Below are 21200 nucleotides of genomic sequence, written 5' to 3'. Positions count from 1 at the left end.
CGTCTCATCTGCCGGAGTCGCTTTAAGGCTCGCGCGCGCAATTTTGTTGCTGGCAAACATGTCGCCGCCGTGGAGACTAGCCGACTTTAATGTGAAATTATGGTCCCCCGGAATTAATTTGTCGATTCGGGTACCGCCTCGGGGAGCGAGGCGACGCGACGAAGCGGAGGTGTCGAAAAGAGGATAAACATGGTGATGAATATCTAAATTACTCATTACTGAACTTGTCCGTTACTCGAGTCGCTTGATTAAACATGAATAAAAGTATAACGATGAATTAAACCGGTTGGTGGTTCGGTAAAGTGATAATTGACAACAGACAGCATGTTGCAAGAATTAATTGTTAAACATGGTTAATTAAATTACAGTGAAAATGATCTATATTGCGCTAATTAAGATTGATAAAACAATTCATATCTGAAAAGACACAGTCTTAATCTCATCTTATATTTGCGCACGTGAGAAATACGCGAGGATCATGTATTTTTACTCGCAATACGCAGAGTGTCACGTTTTGTTTCATCTCGAAAACCCCGTATCCGACTCGCTTCGGGGATTAATAAATCGCAGTCACATGTTCACCGGTCATCTTCCTATCCAGCGGGGATGTCTCGCACACGGCGGCGGCGACGCGACGGTGCAAATTTTTCGCGATCTCGTTTGACGCGCGACGGCGCGAAAAAGTGCATTCGCGCACCTATGCGCCGAGGTAACTGCATTCAACGCACGTCCCGCGAGTTTATCTCGGCAAAGAGGGGCTGACATATTGGGATCGTTCTGGTCGTCTGGCCGCGTTTATGTACCCTCTCTGCGTGCCAGCTCAGTGCCTCAAATGGGATCGTCCTTTTAGTTCTTTCTCTATCCTCTTTTTTTTTCTTCTGCTTAAGCGCAACTTCTGGCGGTTAGGCTAGTTCTTAAATCCACGAATATTATCATTTCAATCTTTTTCATCTATTTTTATTATTATATGATCATAACAGGTAATAGTAGCAATATAAAAGTAACATAAAAGTAGCAATAAATTAAAGCAAATATAAAATTTCAGTATTTTTCAGGCATTGTATTGTATTTTCATATCTGCTTTATATTACGATTAATAAAAATGAAAAAATATTTTACATGTATATTAGCCAATTATTTTAATATTGGGCATAAAAATAGTTTTTAAAGCAAATTTTAATAATTTGGCCTAAATATTGTGCTTCCGGAATGTCTGGTTGATTGTCTTATATAAAATTGATCATCTAGGATTGTGTGCGTGAAACTATTGAATGCATGTGCAAACAGTGATAAGCAACCAATATTTACTGATAACTTATTGCATCGATCGAATGGCCAATATTGAAACTAATGCGACGTGTTATCTGTCGTTAACCATATTGAATGAAATTTTGTAGAACAAATCGATGAGAGCGCGTTAGCACGCAAAAACATCGGTTTACTGAAGCAGTTTGAAACGATATTGCTGAATTCAATATTACATTGAAAAAAATATGTCTTGCGATAACGGGAATGCTAGTTTGGCCATTTGTTCGATTACAATATATTGTTAATCCAACGACCAAATTGCAGATTTTTTTATAAATTTTAATCTGGCAAACCTGTTTTTATTTTTACACGCGATCCATAATTGTTTGTGTTTATTATTATCTGTACTTAATAAATTTTTATTGCAAGATTATAGAATAGCATTACATTAAGCTAACACAATACAGATACCGTTAGATAGAGTCTTATTATCCATTCATTAATCTTAATTTACATCTAAACCATATTCATACGTTTATCTACGATATCTAGGCAACTATTATAATTATGCTGTTTTCTCGTTATACAGGTGTAGGATGAAACAATGGAGACAGGATTTGCCACCGACTTCCGTTATAATTACTTTCCACAATGAGGCACGGTCTACGCTACTCAGAACTGTCGTCAGGTAAATTAGAAATAGTTTGACTTTACATAAAATGCAAAACAATTATGATTAATATTTAAATCTATCATTTTTCAAGGTTTTTCTTAAGCATTTTATATATAAATAAATAGATTTATATATATAGAAAACTATTATATAAAGAATATATATATAAATAATTTTGTATATAAATAGACAAAGAGATTGTACATTTATTTCTTTTGTCTCAAATTATAAAAGTATAAAATAAAAAAAGAAGAAATATGTATAAAAAAAAAGAATTAGTAAATTTCGCAAAAGTGTATTAAATATGCAGGTATTCGTGCAATCAAATTCTCAAACGCAAAGTAATTGCCAATGGGCAAATTCTCACGCGATCGTAGATAGTATATGTGCACCACGGCGATCTTCAATTCTCGATGCATCAACGGGTTGCGAGAAGCGCGAGAGGATTCTCAATTCGAGCCGGAAGTGGGCGATAGCGATGGAAAGCATGCAATGGAATTTTCTAATCGTCGTTCCATCGTTTTATTCCTCGAACTTATTATGCGCTCGTACACGCGGACGTGACGAACCGAAGAATTCGAGAATCGAGAAATATCTTCAATATATAAACGATAATCAGATATGTGAAGAAAATTATATTGTTTTATTTATTGAAATGAAGAATATAAAGAAATATCAAAATCTTTATTCTGATTGATAATGTAAAACGTTATCGGCGTAATGATGACTCAATTAATTTGATTTGAGTAATAGATTTTTGATCTGACAAAATTACATATGAGACTTAATTTCAATTTATAATGGATATTTTTTTTAAACGTCTCGCATTTTTTTTTACGTAATAATGAATAAGCAAAGTGCAAAAAGGAATAGTAAATTGTTCTAGAGGTCTATGGCTTTACTAGTTTTCACTCAGCTATGTGTGGATCTTCCAACTTTGCTTCTTCAATTTTGCCAATTAAAAATTTTTTTTCACTGCTGCTTGCTTTGCTTTTACTGATTTTGTCCATTTTACCGGTATCATTTATCGTCTATCCGGAGACATAAATCATTACATTTTCTCATAAAGCGTCCTCGTATTAATTAAAGCATTTTTTACTACGCGACGTCATGCCGAGGAAAGGAAAGTACGAGGATCCACATTACTCGCCGGAGGTAGCCTCCGTGCAAAAGTTGCTCGAAGTTCTCTCGTCGAACCGGAAGAAGGAAGCAGGCAAGAGTCGGAAAATTTATTTAACTCCGTAACATGGCGGCGCGGCGTCAGGAAAATATATCGGGCCGTATCACGTCGACTCGATGAAATTAAAAGGAAGTCTTAATTACCACGACGAGACCGCACTTCACCACCATCTTGATGTGGAGCGTGAAATTCTTCGCGATTTTAAATCTTGTTTTTTTTTCCCCAAAAGTTAAAATGATATCTTAACAGTTAACGATATCTTAACCAACGGAGAAGAAATTTATAAAACAAAATATTTTATCGATACGATTATTGATAAAATATAGTTGACATTCAGGATTTTAATTTAAGAAATGACCGTAAAGGTGAACTTTTTCCCTCAATATGAGATAGTTTTAATTAGTGGAGAGAGCCCTAATTATTTGCTATAATCCTTTTAAACTAAACTCACGAGAATAATGGAACGGGGCAATACGAGAACGTTCAAACAAGGGACAAGTGATGCACAAAGTCCTTGAAACTTTGATAAAAGATTCAATAGGACAATCCCCGAAGCTTCTGTTCTTCTCTTAATCTCAGTTTATTCGACATTAATCGACTGGAAAAGTTTATATAGAAATGAATGATAGGATTCAGGCGTATTGAGCTTTTAAATTGAATAGAGAGAAAGAAAAGAAGTATTACATTAAAAAATGATCTTACGTCAATAGTAATATTTAAAATATTACCCTAATTAATAGTAAGATGCATGTAATAAATAACTAATGAAGTAGAAATAAAAAAATTAATACAGTATAATTCTATCGATGTATAATTGTTACCCTTTATTTAATTTATAATGTATAAAATTTCTGAAGTTATAAAATAATAAAAATAATATAGTAAATAGTAAAAGAATAGCAGTGTTATTAAATATGTGAGAAGATTAATATTTAACTTTAAATTAAAAGTTTTTGCTTTGCTTTTAGTGTTCTGAACAGAAGTCCCGAACATCTAATCAAGGAAATTATTTTGGTGGACGATTTTAGCGACCATCGTAAGTAGTTTTATGTACTAGTTTATATATTGGTTCGAATTTTCGAAAAACGTAATATTACTTTCCGTCCAAGAAATTTAAAATTCTACTTTTTAGTCAATTTATAATGCATAAAAAATATAATATAAAATAATCTGTAATAAAATCTGATATATCTATATTATAGAATTAGGAATGATGAATTACTCGCGGGGATCAAGCCGCTACGAGGAGAATACTGCATATAATATTTAATGGAATTTAGTGTAATTAAAATGCTAATTATATGTATATTCAATTACGGAAAATTGTGTTTAATGTTACATTTAATATTGCGTTTAATACTATTAAAAGGTTGATGACCCACGGCTAGTTCGTCATTTATGACGTTATTTACCGCTCAGAATGGCATTAAATTATAATCTTGAAATTTGAACTTATACACTCAATCTGGAGTTTATATTTTCTTAACAAGAATTATTAGGGTGCCTTGATTGAATGGATATATAATATTGAAGATATAGTAAATTACAAATAGAATTTTTAACGCAGTAAATGTAATGTCTCGCAATGGAGTATTTAAAATAAAATAAGTTTAATCGACGTAAAATTAACCCTATTCACTCCAACGTTTTTTCCGCCCCTTTAATCCTCCAACCATGCACTTTGGAGTCCCACGTGTTTTTTTTATAATGTTATTTGAAAAATTCTCCAAAAATTATTATAATATCTGTGTACCTTCGACTAAAAATCAATGTAAATAACATTTGGAAATCATTTATTTAAATATTTTTTTACAAGTGTTAGAAACTCCGCCTTTTTACGAGTGTTAGAAACTCGTGGGACACGAAAGGGCATATTTGGAGTGAATAGGGTTAAAAATGTTGTGTGGCAAGGAAGATTGATTTGTTTGCAGCCGAGGACGGCGAGGAGTTATCGCGAATCCACAAAGTTCGTGTGATCAGAAACGAGAAGAGAGAGGGCCTAATGAGATCGCGTGTCCGCGGCGCGGATGCAGCTACCGCGAGTGTGCTAACGTTTTTAGATTCGCACTGCGAGTGCAACGCCGACTGGCTCGAACCACTCTTGGAAAGGGTAGCCGAGGATCCGTCGAGAGTGGTGTGTCCTGTGATCGATGTAATCAGTATGGATACTTTTCAATATATCGGTGAGTGTCAATGACAAAAATCGATATTCTTTAAAATTGCATGTCTTTAGTAAAAATCTATATTCTATCTTTTAGATGAATTTCTAGGCAAACCTTTATAACTAAAATAGTAAGATGTTTTGTAGAATAGCTACATTATTACTTTTATGACTAAGATTACACTTGAAAAGGGAATAAAATGGTCGAAACGTTGTGAAGATTACGATTTAATAAATATGGCCAGTTGAGTCGAACTAAGCAATCATTTTTGTTAGTTATTACTGACGAAGGACAGGATTATATTTCGGTCTATTATTCTATGGTGTAAATAATTTCAAATATATAAGCGACTCGAGACAATATTATCTCGTTTCTAGGAGCTTCCGCCGATCTCCGAGGTGGTTTCGATTGGAGTTTGGTCTTTAAATGGGAATATCTCAGCCAGGCGGAACGACAAGCGAGACAAAAGGATCCGACACAAGCCATTAGGACCCCTATGATTGCTGGCGGACTGTTTGTCATCAACAAAGCGTATTTCGAGAAACTCGGCAAATACGATACTCAGATGGATGTTTGGGGCGGCGAAAATCTCGGTAAATATTTACAGTTTTATGTACAGAGTACAAAATATTCAGAAAGTTCAAAGAGCTAAACGCATATTCTTATAATTAAATTCTTTCAACCGCGTTTTTCTCTTCTACGGAATATTCAAAAATATTTTAGTAGAATATTTTTACTGAGGCACTGTTTATATTGATATTTATTCTCTAGAGATAACGTTCGGAGCTATTTTATTTTAACGAATATGTAAATACGCTACGAAAGATATTGCACATGGTCGATGTACTTCGCTGCAAAAACTTTGTTGCGAGGCACGCGCAAACTCACGATGAGTATTTTGCAGCAGAGTAAACTTTTTATTGGATCAATATAGTCGAAAGTTATAATTTCTCAACAAGTTTTAATGAGCGTTTCCCATTAAATTTTATTAAAAAGCATCATACTGGCGTAAATATTAGCTCATTCATCACTATATCTGACGGCTCGGCTGCGTAAATAAATGCTTGAAAGCAACTCTCGAAAATTCGCAGAGAATTGCGATCGCTTACAATTCCTTTTCATTGCACGCAATAAAAATTTTTTTATTTTGTTTTTTTTTTATCATAAAACAATCAATCAAAAAATGAATTTATTAATATTATTAATTAAACTTCAATTTAAACAAAGTTTGTGCTGAAATATGTTTAATTAAAAGCGTAATACAAAATTAGTGTCGCAGAACTCGTGACTTAAAGTTGTGAGAAAAGTGCCGTGTCTGTCATTACACTTTTCAAATACGAAGGAAACGAACTCTTTGACAGAAACTACCATCTCGTGTGCAGTTCGTAAGAACTTTGTGGAAAACACGGCAAGGCAAACCAATATATGTCGGAAGTGTGAAGTTAGAAATAACTGCGCCCCCTTTTCCCCCCTATTTCGGACAGAAATTGTGGAGTTTCTTTGAAAAAGTCTTAACGCTATTTCAGTTTAGCATAACTTTGATGAAAGATTTACATTAGAAGTAGTATTTTTCCAATAGCTAACAAAACTTTGCAAATATATATAAAATGTAAATCCCGTTCTCTTATATATAAATGATTGACAGAGATTCTTTCAACGTCCTTTTTAATTTGCAACATAAAATATCCCAAGAAAATAACGAGTAATATGACACAATATGATAGAGAAGGGAGTCCATGCTTAACATTAGCACTTACCGCGTGCACTTGTAACTTTCTTTCAGAAATATCGTTTCGCGTGTGGCAATGCGGTGGCAGCTTGGAGATTATCCCGTGCTCACGTGTGGGCCATGTATTTCGCAAACGTCATCCTTACTCGTTCCCCGGAGGCAGCGGAAACGTGTTTGCTCGAAACACGAGGCGCGCCGCCGAAGTATGGATGGACGACTACAAACAGTTCTACTACAATGCCGTGCCGTTAGCACGAAACATCCCTTATGGAAAGTAAGCCTGGATGCGCGCTGACATCTCAATTAAACTTTAGGGCAATATCCTGATTTCGCTATATTTCATCCTATTGTCTTAACACCGCATTAAAGTTTGTGATATATCGAACAATCTCTTGAATATCTATATTACAAATTATGAAATCTTTATATCAAGTTGCGGCTTCAGTATATATTTTGATATTGTTAGGCATATAAATAGACAATTAGAGCGTTTGACAGGATTTGAAGGATACCCTGATAGCAAAACATGAGTGTGCAAAATCATGCAAACGTGTTGCTAAAAACAATTTACGTATTGTTGCCGCACAAACATTACGTAAACATGAATCTTAAATCGTCTAAGATTCATACTTATGGTGCTTTTACAGCAAAGATATGTAAATTGTTTCTATCAATAATATGTAAACTGTTGCTGGAAAAATGTAACGAATATTGAATAAACCCCGTTGCTTGAAACAAATTCAATACTATTGCTGAGCATTTGCGAACGCAGCTTTACATGTTATTTGCGTAAATGCTCGTCACGAGTTTACTGACATATTTCGTAAATATAACAGACGTTTTGCTATCTACAATTAAAATTCAGTTATATTAATTCTGCGAATAATTATGCGTTTCAGCATCCAAGATAGGATGGAGCTAAAACGGAGATTGCATTGCAAGCCTTTCAGTTGGTATTTGAAGAACGTATACCCCGAATTAGTCATACCCACGAGCGAGGGTGGTCCAGGAGGATCTCTGAAGCAGGGCACCGCCTGCTTGGACAGCATGGGCCATCTTCTCGACGGAAACGTCGGTCTCTATCCTTGTCACGACACTGGTGGTAACCAGGTAAGCGTTCTTAAAATGTATACGTTTTTTCGGTACCTTCTAAGTATATAACGTATAACGTGGGTCTGTCACATTCAACGCTGTTTTTCCCTACCTTAAAGTATTTTTAAAAATATAAAAAAAATTCATGAAACATTCTGTCTACATTGTAGTCGATTTTATAGCCATTTTGATAATCGTTTATTTAATATCTTCTAACAGGCTTGCAAGTTTTACAGTTACGAACAGATATCGCTTTGGCTCGGACGCCATAGACCCACATGTACACGTTAAGGGTTAAAGCAGAGTAAATGAGGAATTACGTAATTGTCTGGGAATTTTACAAGACCAAATACGTTTTGCAGGAATGGGGCCTCACGAAGGACGGCCTGATCAAGCATCACGATCTTTGCCTGACCCTGCCAGTATACGCCAAAGGTACTACGCTGCTGATGCAGATCTGCGACGGCAGCGAGAATCAGAAGTGGCGGCACTTGGAGGGTGGCCTGATACGGCACACCAGAATCCCCGTGTGCGTGGACTCGCGATATCACGCGCAGCGCGGCATCACGGCGGAGAAGTGCGACTCGAGTGCGGAGACGCAGAGGTGGCATCTCTACAACCACAATCACTAGCTGATATGGTTGCGGTGAACACGCCATTCACCCGCGGATGACTCTTTCTTATCGCTACGCGCCACGACGTGATCACCGTATAACAAGGCCGATCGCGTCAGAGGTGCGTTACTTAATTAGGGACTGGCTGTCTACGCGCGACCGGATCGATCGATTCGAGCGTGGACCGACGTTATCTTCGTGACCGTGGCTCTTCACGATCTCCTATCACGATATCGATGAAGAACCTCATTTTGTACTACGCTGACTTGCGAGTTCGCGAGTTCCCGATGTAGCCTGTCTTATAAAGAATCGGATGATGATATATCTGGTTAAAAGAAATCTAATGAATTCTCTCTAATGATATTACGAAAAGTGTTACACGCATCTCACACTAAAACGGAATAATATCGCAAAAGAAAGTGAAAAATGTTTTAAGACTGCTTAGCGTTTGTGACTCTGAATCAAACAAACTTCAGTTTCTATATCCTTAAGAATTCCATTACTTCCGATCGTTTTCTTAGGCACTAGATCATCCTACTTTTACAATGACAAAAGATTAACCTGATGGGTTGACATCTCGCAATCGATGTGATAAGTGTAAAATTATTTATAATAAAATATATAAAAATTATAGAAGCGTGTGTATGAGCCAGCGATGCAAGTGGAAGTTGTATACTGATTTAGTACTGCGATCTGATTATGCACGCTGATTATATTTCAAAATATCGAATCCACAAATAGCGATACTTCATACAACTGATGATGCAATTGATTCAAACAAGTAAAAATCATATTGTTGAAAGCCATTCTTAACACTTAATACTTAATTACTACTTTTAGCTTCAAAGAAATCCATAGGGCACGAAAATCTCTAGTTTTCGAGGTTTATGATGTTATTGAAAAATTGAGGTTGTGTATTAACAAAGAAATAATTGCGACGAAATATCCATGTACTTTATAATTACCAGACTTATTCCTCCGAGAGATGTATTATTTAAAGGATTTAAAGAAGTTTTATAAAATATGTTGCATGCGAGCGACTAACTCTTCAATTCACAATGTTGTCTCAAAATTATACATATACAAGATATAACCATAAACACTTATACAGAATTTTTTTTGAAACTTTCATTAATAAAATTTATATAAAATTCAATTTATATGAATTTAAACTGACATTGGAAATTGAAGAGTCAGATTGAAACCAAATCTATGCGGTAATAATGCTTTTAATGGAACATAACTAATCAAACTTAATCATTGCTAACAGATTGATAAAGAAATAATACAAAGTTGAATTATTCTTTTTCTTTTTTTGTGCAATTAAAAAGTTGACAAAACGAAGAAATTGATTAGAAGTCCGGGAATTATAATTATGGCAGTTAATCGGTTTTACGGCGTAACCTTAGCTGACGATGCGTTTATTTACGTATGTTTCTAGTAAATCCATAAAAAAATATTTAATGAAGGCGATATCGAGTCATTTTTTAAAACGGGTAACGTACGTGCTTGAGTGTCCAATTGCGACGGGCAACTTATCTTTTTTTATGTATTTATTTACGTGTGATTTTTTTAAATAAATACGCCAAAGCTTTTACACTTGGCACTATTTGTTTAAAGTAATCGATAGTTTTATCACAAATACCATTTTGAGATTACGCTTTTATGCAAACAACTGCGGAGAAGCTTTTCGCTGTTTATTCGAGATAAGAACGTACGCAGAATCTTTTATAATTATATTATGTTATCACAATGTACACTGACCGGCAGAAATGCCCGGACATTTTGATATGTATATGACATATATGCACATGTATAATATGTATTATGTCCAGGCATTCTTGCCGGTAGAGTGTACATCACGTAATTTAAATATTCAATTTTCAATGAAGTATGTATAATTTCCACATCATTTTAGGAAATTTGAAAGACGCTCTGCACTTTGTATACTGAAATATAGACGCAAGAAGCTTATCAGCGACTCTGAAATCGCTATTTTTACCGGGCCCAAAATCATACTAGATTCGTACAATGCGTATTCTTTTTATCTGGTCTTAGTATATGCGGCGCATCCAGATCCGCGGACATTTTTCTCTCCAATCAAAGAACAAATCGCGGAGAACAATATGCGTTCCCTTCAAAAGCATGCACTACGATTTGCAGAAAAGAAATTTATTTTTGTAACTAATTGTATACTTACTTGGTTGTGCGAATAAACGAAAAGCGCAGGGTGTATGAGCATACTTAACATATTGTAGCTTGGTAATAACATTCCAAAAAATTTGCATTTCTACTTTTCGAAAACAAGTATTACTTCTCTCAAGTTTTTCAATTTCTTTTTAGCTTTTCCCGTTAGAACGTTGTAACGCTTATTTTAATAATGGCCATTATATATATATATATATATAAGAAGTTCGATTTCCGTAAAAACTAAATTATGTGAAAATAAGAATTCTCAAGAGCGTCAAACCAAATCGAAAATAAAACGGCAGCGCCGTGTGGATTCATTACTCGCCTACAACGTGTTAAGTGAAAATCAAGATAGCTAACGCAGCTAAATATAGCAATACATATTAGCAGACGCGATCTTTTGTACACTTATACTTTCCGATGATAATGTCTTACTGCCGTCTCTTCGCGCTGGGACTATAAATACCGCGAAGTGAGATGAATAATATACGTATAATATAATATCGTATAAACTTTTGTATGATACGCACGGGCATCCATATTACATCCACGCCAGCTGCTGTAGTAATTATCCGTTAAGAAAAATTCTTTTGATATCGATATTGTATACGTAGAACGATAACAATTTAATGTAGATATAATATATACGCGATCGATGAAATTGGCCGTGCCCTAATTAAACGAATGCGATATTACGAATAATCTCGAATTGCTTCTGAAAATCAAAATATCAAGAAAATGTCCGAGTTTTATTACCGTTGCGAAAAGAGCGTTGTTTTTAGAGTGTTTTCCTTTAATCAGAGCACCGGCTGCCACAGCGATATATACGTAGATGGTAAATATGTACACGGGGTATCCCTACGCGTATCATTATCGCGCTTCCCTTCGGCTGCAGATTCTTTGAAGGATTCCGACTGAGTCAACTTTCCTTTAGCGCGAGAGATTGAAAAGGAGGTATAATTACGGAGTTAGTTAACATTGGAATTAAAGGATTTCGCCGTACCAAGGCTCAGCGGCGCACGTAGGAACTTTGTTCCCGGATAATTTTAAGGGCGAACTTCGCCCGGCGGAGAAATAATTTCAAGCTTAATTAACGGAATACTTAACTTTTAATATTAAATATCTGGACGATTAAATCTGATAATTAGGGGAGATTAAAGTTCTTTCGGCATTAACTGATAAACAAAATTGCGCTTCCAAACTCGTGACTGTTGATACAGCATCGTTTTTTGTTGTTGTTGAGAAACAAATTTAATTTAGGTTGGTTGACGAAACTTTAAATGAAATAACGGGATATCTCAAACTTGTGGATACATCTACACGAAAATGTAGCCGCGCAGGGTCCCTTAATACCGAACTTGTGTTTCACACGATCGCTGTTGTAAATAATTATGTATATTTCATTGATTATATATATATCCTTCCCGTCCTAATTCTTCCGAATAGCTTCTTTCGCTATCACTGCTATCAGCGTGAATACATATATATATCGCTTCCATGCATTTCCCGTTAAAAGAAAAGGGGATTGCCACACACAATCGTACTTCGTATCTGTAAATAAATATATATTCACGGCATATATACATAATATACATAATAATATAACTTAACGAACGTCGCGTACTTCCAAGATCAATAAAAAATGTAAGATACTAAAGCGACTCTTGACTTTTTAATCTTAAGTATATATATAGCGAGTAACCAATCAATGTTAATATTCGTGTGTCCAGTAATATGAAAATTTATACTCGAGAAGCGAAATTGTGGTGCAGATAGGATAAGAGCGCGCTGTACATTGAACGAACATTTACATCCTTGTCATATATAAATACGATGCGTTAATGCGAATATTTTGTCCGACAAGAGCAATTTTGGATAACGAGAAATAATCCCCAGCGTCAGTTCGGCATCCGCTACTTTCAAATTACAATAATTTTGCCGTAAGATTTGAAATGGCGTTTGCGCCGAATCGCGCAAGGTGTATATTGAAGATGTTATATACTTGGAATAAAATATCCTGTTAAAAAATAAGCAGAATTGAAAGTAGAAACTTAAAGAGAGATGAAGACACCGGTCAGTTTTTTAAACATTCTTTTAAAATCCTCCCTTTCATGTAATTCAAAATATCCGAAATATTCTGTGAAATATTTAGTAAGGAAAAAATATCGAAAAATGCGTATTTTAGGTATATTTGTCTTCAAAATGTTGATCTGAAATTTCCTCTGCTCTATATTTTGCAAATGTAAAATAATTATATATACATATGTTAAGAATGCGATAACAGTAATTATATAAAAATGAGTTTTTTTAATAAAAGTAACGGGATATATCCGTCAATTTATATTTGTGTAACAAAACCTAACTTTTTACATCTCTTTACACATTATTGATTTAAAAAATGTCCCGTATACATTATTCCGTTTTACGCTTTTTCAACCCTTGTCGAACTTTCCTTTTTATTTCAGCAATGTCCACGTCAGTCTTCGTAGTCTCACTTTCAACAGGTTTCTCCTCAGGTGGTACGAATGCCTGCGCCCTACGCTCCTGCCTCTTCTTGGTTGCCTCCTCGTGTCTCGCTTCCTGTTCCCTCTTTCTCTTCGCCCTCTTTTGCTCCTCCTTCAGGAAGTATTCACCAGATGCCATTGCCTTGTCGAGCTTGCTCTCTTGCTGAGGTGGCGGGAACGGAGTGTACGGTTTCTTCTCCTTCTTCTTCTTCGGTTCTTTGCGCTTACTTATGTTCTTGCTGCTATACTTGGGAAGATACCGTTCCCAGTTCTCGTTCTTTAAATTTGGATTCTTGGCGAGTTCTCGTTTAAGCATCAAGGTCTTGAGGCTGTAAACTGGATGAATATTTTTCATGGTATCCACCACCAGTTTTCTCACCTGTTGCACACCTCTGTAAGGTCCCAGTGCCGATACAGTTTGGCCCTGAACTACGACGTAACAGTTGGTGAGCAGCTCGATGGATTTCAAATTACACCCGTTTGGTCCAATGAGCCTCTGCCTCCGCTTGACAAACTTATCCTTGTTCCTGACAAAAGAGGATATCTTTATGACGTCCGCGGTAATGTCATCCTGGAGAACTCTCACCGCTTGCTCAAACGGAACCGAACGAGCCATGAGCTTGATCATGTCGCGTGCTTTGATGATGATGTACGGGTCCCAAGTCTTTCGGGTAGTCTTCACCGTCATGCTTCCCTCCATGAGATCCATCTCGGCCTTGACGTGATGCTCGGCCAGCGCTTTCTGAACTAGCGGCCAATGTTCCTTCAAATAATGCTCGCGATACTTCGGGAACATAGTAGCAAACGAGCTCTCCTCAAGCAGGCGATGTGGATTATCTTCTTCTTTAAATTCTGGTATCTTCAACGACCACGCATTGTCGACCGGCCCGGTTTTCTGTGCCTTCGCGCTTTTCTTCGAGCCACCCATTCTCGTGCGATTCAGAATGATAAGTCCAATGTATGATAAACGTGTACGCGTTCGGCCTCGCAGGTGAATATAGGTTATGTTGCAGGAATTTCAAACTTCCGGAAGGAAAATGATCTTCAGCGCCATCGTTGATCTGAACCTGGAACTTGGAAGCAAAGAGAAGCTTGGGTCCGTATTCCGTTCCTACCTAATATCAACAAATGATACAGTACCATCTTTTGTCAAAGTAGATTTAAATTACTATCAATCAGTCAATGAAATGTTTTATTAACTTCTGTTCATCATTATATCATCAGTTGTCATGTTGACGACAATAGTAATTAATACTCTGGTGGAAAAATGTCTCAGAATTGTTCATATTATTAATTAGAATTTCTATAAAAATTTTTAGACTTTCTCAGAATGCTCAGAATTTTTCAAATTTTTAAATAAATTTATAACAAATTGAATCATCTTTTTAGAAAAACTCAGACAAAATAATAATATTATTTCAGATTCTTCCAACACGACTTTATAGAAATCTGAATAAGTATAAGCTAGAAAATCTGTGCAACTTTAATTGTCATAAATTTTCTCATTTAATTATTTTTGAAAGTATATCCGAGAAACTTTATTTTTTTTTTCCAGAATTTTTTATAAGTCAATTCTTACAAAATTTCTGGAAAAAATATGAGAAATTTTTTCACTAAGGTAAATGTGTGTGATGGTATTTTTATCCACTTTTATCGCTAAAACGTAACTTATTTCATAATTTTTTATTTTAGAATACTCTTCATATTTTAGATTAAGAGTGAGTGGCGCATATGAATTATGGCCCCAAACACTTTTTGTAACTGTATTTACGTTTAGGGTTGGTTTTACGTACGCCACTCTGCATTTCATAAAGCAGCTTACTTTTATTTCGTCCACGCAACGTTATTACTTACCCTTAAACCAAATAGCATTTTCTTTAAGTAATTTTTGCTATAATTCATGAAACTAAAAAATCAATTCAATAAAATATAATATAGGATTAAAAATATAGCCAATTTTTTCCACGCATTCAAGTCACATAGAAAGTATCGGAACAGCTAGGATTATCTATGACCCAGTTTATTATACAATTACAATATCCTTTACTAATCATACTGTGATAAATAATAATTGTAATAATCGTAGTATATCTAGATAACACGAACTATTTATGATTGATATGATTTTATTTATACACCATTCAACATTCTCACTTACTCACTTTCTCCCTCTCGTACGCTCTACCTTTCTCTCTTTCCCTTTCAATCCCACAAAAATCGCCCTGTCATCAAAAGATGCGAGGCGACAGCTGCAGACACACGCATTAGCAGGAAATTTGTCTAATTATTACAGTCCGCCGACGGAAAAAATTCGCGAATCGCGACACCGTCGTTCATGATCGCTCGATAATTCTTAGTACAAAATAGTTAAACGATTTATCGTTCTCGTTTGAACGGGGGTTTCCGATCGTCGCGACGTTTTAAGAACTGTCATACCGTGCTCTTCGCGTATTACCCTTACACGATTATGTTATGCGCCTCGTGATAACGTATTACACATCGAACGTTAATAAAACCTATGGTAATCCTATAATTTTCCACGAAGACGTCAAGAAATTGGGTACTCCAAATTAAAACGCAAGATGCCAAAAATTCAGACAATCCATGATTTTCTACTATCCAATTTAACAAACGAAATTTTTGATTAATCTTTGATCAAAGTACAAACATTTTGGTATAATTAAATACCCCAAGTAACAAACTGATGTTACTTGTCATCTTTTTGATGTTACTTTTTGTCAAAATAACAATAAATAACGTTAGCTTGTTTTCTGGGACTTTACACACAATATAGTTGATTGTATAATTATTAAAGAAAGATTAAAGCCCGGTGTCCACGATGCAAGAACTGTGTCCAAGTTTCGGTTTAACCCAATCAACTTGCAGCTCTTACAGAAAAGTAGCAGTTTCATTGGCTTAAACCGAAACTTGGACACAGTTCTTGCATCGTGGACATCGGGCTTAAAAGTACTTTTTTTTTATGTTTCTTAAGATTAATGTTTTAGTTCAAATTTTCGAAATTTGGCATCAGTTACGGTCATAATTTAAAGTGTCCAATCGCGCGTCTTGCGTCGAAAGTATAAATTCTTCTACAAGTAGTCGACTAATTGGTATACCCAGAGCTTTGTAGCTTCGTTTTCTCCTAATTACTGAACATCTAGAATCACCTTAAGCCAATTATGACGCAGATGGAAATAAAAAGCAAGACATCGTATCATTTTTGGTCTAAACTGAATGTGTGTACTTCGTAAAAAATTACTCTGTATAGAGTTAATTTAGTATTATGTTGTTTGGATAATTCACAAACTGACGAAATAAATTCCACCCATTTACATATTTATAATTTTATGATTGTTGACATTGTCGAAAATGTTTGAATATTAATTTAGAATCAAGAATTTGCTTCATCACATGTCCTGTATTTTTAATCCTGCTTCTTATCCCGTCTAATCATAAATTGGCTCTAACGCACGTATATATGGTGAATCGAGTATTATTTATTCACTACTAGATTGTATATACAGATATAATATATACACACACAGATGAAAATGACAGGACGGTAGGAGAAAAATACATTTCTCTAACGCGACATCACAATTGTAACAATAAAAAAAGGAACAATTCTCAAAACTGAGATATATAAATTTGCCATCAAACGTGTAATCCATAATATCTCTCAATATAATTTTCTTTCTACAGGAATACGAACTAAAATTGTAACTTGAAAGGAATGGGGGAGTGAGGAACTACAGAAAATCAAACAAAAAGAAAATGCCGCTGTAACTGAAAGCTCTCTAGCACTTTTATTCTCAAATAATAAAAGTTAAAATATAATGAAATAATAATAACTAATAATAATTATTGATGGATGTAACTAATACAATAAAATGTCTATCCATTTTGCGCATTATGCCTATCAAACGCATTACAACATATCGAACGAGTAATCAGCCGACGATGATGCCGTAGCGAGGAGAGGAGTGGGGGATCGTATTCTCTATGTCATTATCGTATTAATTGTCTATAAACTGTTGACGAAAATAAAAAATCGATAACCTTCTCCCCGCCTTTATGATTCTCTTTTTGCTTAACTGTCTCCTCTCTCCAATTTCTTTCTGAGCTATCGTATTCTCTACCTCCCTGTCCTCTTTTCACTCATCGTCGTCCGCGCACCTGCCAACGGATGTGCGGCCTTAGGAACTCTTTTTTTTATTCGCGTTTCTCCTTTTATCTTAGTATAATTCGCCCCTGTCCGTGCACGTGTTTTTGTCGACAATGTGTTTTCGCTACAGCTTGGTCCACGACTCTGGGAGTTCAGGTTTAAGGATAGAAATGAGATGAAGTATGAAATGAGACGAAAGGAGGGCTGTCGGATGTTGCTCGTGCGTGATCTAACAGTTCGACTCAACTCAACGTTGTAAAGGAATTTTCTAACGCGTTTGTATTAACCTTCCGTGATCGAGCTTGTCGAAATAACAATTTAGAAGGAAACTATGTATTTTAAAGTTTGCCTTATCAAAATACCGTTGTTACGTTTCGAATTATTTTGTAGCGCAACGCAACAGTACGGTGGCAACGTGCAAAATGATGGAATCATGTGATGACAGCATACACGCGCTTCCCTCGTGTAATTACATACAGTTATAGAAAAGTAAAACACTGTCAGATACAAAGTCGCATGGTAATTTACACGACAAGCGACATTAACAACAGTAGCATGTGTATTGTGACTACATCGTGATCGCAATAATATGATAATAATGATGACATGGTGATAATGATGATGATAATAGTACACGTCGCTAAGTTCTTAATTATATATCCGCGATCTCCTATTAGATCCTACTATATACAACGTCCGTTTATACATTTATGTATATGTATATATGCATATGGTATACGCAGATGCACGTAAAGATTTTGTATATACTATGATGCACAGTCGATAACTTACATGATATTACAATAAGATCACCGTATATATATATTTATATGTATACATTTTTACGCAAGTTCTTCACGTGAATAATGGAATCTATACACACGCATGAGTTTTAGGAATAAGTAATGTGGTTGGTATATCACGTTTCCTGGCCTATAATCTAAAATCATAGCCCTTAATTAATCACCGAAAGTGTTCGCGGGAAACGGATCGATCGTAGCGAGCGCAAATCGAGAGTCACAGCGGAGTGCGAAAAGTTCTATCTAATATATACCGAAAGGGAGTATGTACAAAAAAATATATATATATTAAAATATATTAAAACACTCGCATTAAAAAATATGTGACGTATCCTGCTGTGTATTTCAACGAAAAAAATACAACATAAAATCTCGGAAACGTCCGAATCTCCACTGCGTTCATCTCGATGTACGAGTGCACGCACGCTTATATATAACTCGCCACTTAATGTATGTGATCATATATACATTACGTATTACCTAGGTACCGCGTTATCTACAGTATTACTAGCTACCGCTAATTAACCGCTCATGACTGTCGAAAATCTTTTCATCAAGGATGCAAGTACTCAACATTGCTACACGCGCGGAAGATCGGTACCGCACGCGAACATATCTTGCGTCGCATCCTCGGTAATATTCGGTGGCCTTAAATCGTATAATATATACAGCCCTGTGACACAGATATGTACGATACGATGACAGACACGCCTACGTATATATATTTATATATGTACAATTGTATTGTCGGATCTCGCTATTTTATCATTGAGACGCCACAACTCAGTTTGTCACGGGGAAGCAAAGGCGCCATCGAATAAATAAAAAATTATTAACAAGAAAAGAAAAAAAACGAGTAAAGTAATTTTTCTACATGATTTATTGCGCTCTGAATCGTTTAGACATCTATGTCAATGAATAGCTTTTAATGAAGTTACAGTAATCGATAACTCGTTCGTTGATAATAATTTTCGGTATCGATAATCAAATTGATTAATGAACCCGTTAAATATAATAAGTCATAAGCATTTTCTCGCGATGACTAATTTCCGTAAATTAATGCGAGCAAATATAGCAAAAAAAAAAAAGAACAGCCGATAATTGAAAGTCATCAATTTATCACCTTTTGAAACGTAATTGAAATATATCAGAAATAATCCTGTAAATATTATATAAAATTATACATTCGGTATTTATGAGAAAGAATGTTCATATAAATATGTTTATATAAATATTCATATAAATGTGTAAAACACAATTTGACATATTTTTATAAACACCAATCACGTTGCAATTAAGAATCGTCAAACTTTTCCTATTATTGCCAACGTATGATCTATAAGCATTAAAGTCAGTCCGTTCTGTTTGCGGATAAATGTAATTTTTGTTTATCATTGAATGGTTTCCAAATGAGAAAGAAAACCGATATATTTCAACATGTTTCATCTTATACGCTCTTTGAAGCATATAACATTACATAGCATTAAAACTAGTCCGTTTAAAAAAATTGTCCTAATATTAATAATAATCTCTCACAATTGCCTCATATACAGATAAAAGAATCTTATAACGAATTTGTGCGCAGTTGGATATATTAATTTGCACTATTACAAATTAAAAAGTATGTTATATATTATTTTTTTCGATGCGTAAGCGTAATAAACATAAACGCATTCAATTGATGAAATGTGCAACATACGACATACTAAAAAATATGTAACAACTTATGCTGAACATTTAACCGTTTATGTATGTACTATGCTTAATGTCTTTAATTAATTTTTATACAACAGTCTTTAATATGCACTAGTGCACGCTAATGCATTCAACCGAATTAGTTATTAGTTCTCCGTATACTTAAAAGTGCACATTAATATTCATGCTATAATACGCAGCGTGTCTTCGTATACCCTTTAAATGTTTATAACAACTGCGGATGATTTAATGATCAACATGGATTTAGATTTGTCACATTCATAATATATCATTTCATTTACACTTTCTCGTTCAATCACTCGTCAATTAGTTATCTATAAAATTGATTAGTCGACTGTCTTCTTTTGGATTCTCTTTGTGATCTCTTCGTGAATTCCTTATTTCTTACACGCTACTATCGAATTCCATTTGATAGCATCATCAATGATGCTGGTTGCTAGATGCAACGAGTTAACTTGTCTATTCTTGATTTTCTTTTCACAGTCAAAATATTAAAATATAAACTGGAAATTGAAGGGGAAATCAAGAATGGATAAATTAACTCAATGCTGATAAATAAAGAATATAAAAGTTCGTTTGTAGATCATCGAGATCCAATGTACTCCGAATGTTACCTTGGTTAATAGCGTCAAAAAAAATCAAATCATCGGCTAATGATAGAATTCCGGTAGATTGCACAAGCGTCGTGCTTGTTGCTGATGATGGTGCTGCTGTTGTTGGTGCGATTGCTGATGATGCTGATGATAGAGAGTGTCCCCTTGATGGGTCACTTGCTGGTGTCACTCGTGGGACTTGTTGTTTAGTGGATGATAATTGCCTGACGAAGTTACTAAAGCGAGAGGTATGGACGCTGGATGAGGATGCGAGTGGCCCGCATTGGAGGAATGCGTCGTAAGCGCTAGAGGACTACCAGAAATGGAATTGGCGAGGGAAGCGAACACCGAAGGTGCAGGCGACGCCATGGTTGGACTGCCCATCGCAGCCGTTGGTGGATTGATCCTTTTTTCTTTTTGCCTCCTGAAACACAATTATATTTTGCTTAAAGAGAACAAAAATTTTGATACAAAATCCTCAATCTATCGTTATGATAAATAAAAAAGGGGAAAAAATATAATTTTTTCCATAAT

General features: G+C 35.2%; 3 protein-coding genes across 5 annotated transcripts in view; 1 reads left to right on the top strand and 2 right to left on the bottom strand.

Annotated features, from left to right (window-relative positions):
- LOC112463101 (polypeptide N-acetylgalactosaminyltransferase 2) overlaps positions 1 to 12549 on the top strand; it is a 189042-nt gene extending 176493 nt beyond the window's left edge. For both annotated transcript variants that reach the window (XM_025029292.1, XM_025029291.1), the window contains exons 4-10: positions 1838 to 1936; positions 4070 to 4137; positions 5033 to 5284; positions 5641 to 5856; positions 7047 to 7266; positions 7892 to 8102; positions 8447 to 12549. In XM_025029292.1, the coding sequence (XP_024885060.1) occupies positions 1838 to 1936; positions 4070 to 4137; positions 5033 to 5284; positions 5641 to 5856; positions 7047 to 7266; positions 7892 to 8102; positions 8447 to 8716 (1336 nt within the window). In that variant the 3' untranslated portion in view covers positions 8717 to 12549. The remainder of the gene's footprint in view (positions 1 to 1837; positions 1937 to 4069; positions 4138 to 5032; positions 5285 to 5640; positions 5857 to 7046; positions 7267 to 7891; positions 8103 to 8446) is intronic.
- Positions 12437 to 14429, bottom strand: LOC112463103 (KRR1 small subunit processome component homolog). The gene has a single exon (XM_025029293.1). The coding sequence runs from the start codon at positions 14318 to 14320 to the stop codon at positions 13301 to 13303; it is 1020 nt and encodes a 339-aa protein (XP_024885061.1). The 5' UTR covers positions 14321 to 14429; the 3' UTR covers positions 12437 to 13300.
- Positions 14430 to 16370: 1941 nt separating this feature from the next.
- LOC112463105 (POU domain, class 2, transcription factor 2-like) overlaps positions 16371 to 21200 on the bottom strand; it is a 128286-nt gene continuing 123456 nt past the window's right edge. For both annotated transcript variants that reach the window (XM_025029295.1, XM_025029297.1), the window contains one exon: positions 16371 to 21090. In XM_025029295.1, coding sequence (XP_024885063.1) covers positions 20853 to 21090 — 238 coding nt within the window. In that variant the 3' untranslated portion in view covers positions 16371 to 20852. The remainder of the gene's footprint in view (positions 21091 to 21200) is intronic.

The sequence above is a fragment of the Temnothorax curvispinosus genome, unplaced genomic scaffold, assembly GCF_003070985.1.
Source record: "Temnothorax curvispinosus isolate PA1 unplaced genomic scaffold, ASM307098v1 QBEX01013028.1, whole genome shotgun sequence".
Lineage (NCBI taxonomy): Eukaryota > Metazoa > Arthropoda > Insecta > Hymenoptera > Formicidae > Temnothorax > Temnothorax curvispinosus.
Note: the sequence above shows the minus strand (reverse complement) of the source record. Positions and strands in the feature narration are given on the sequence as shown.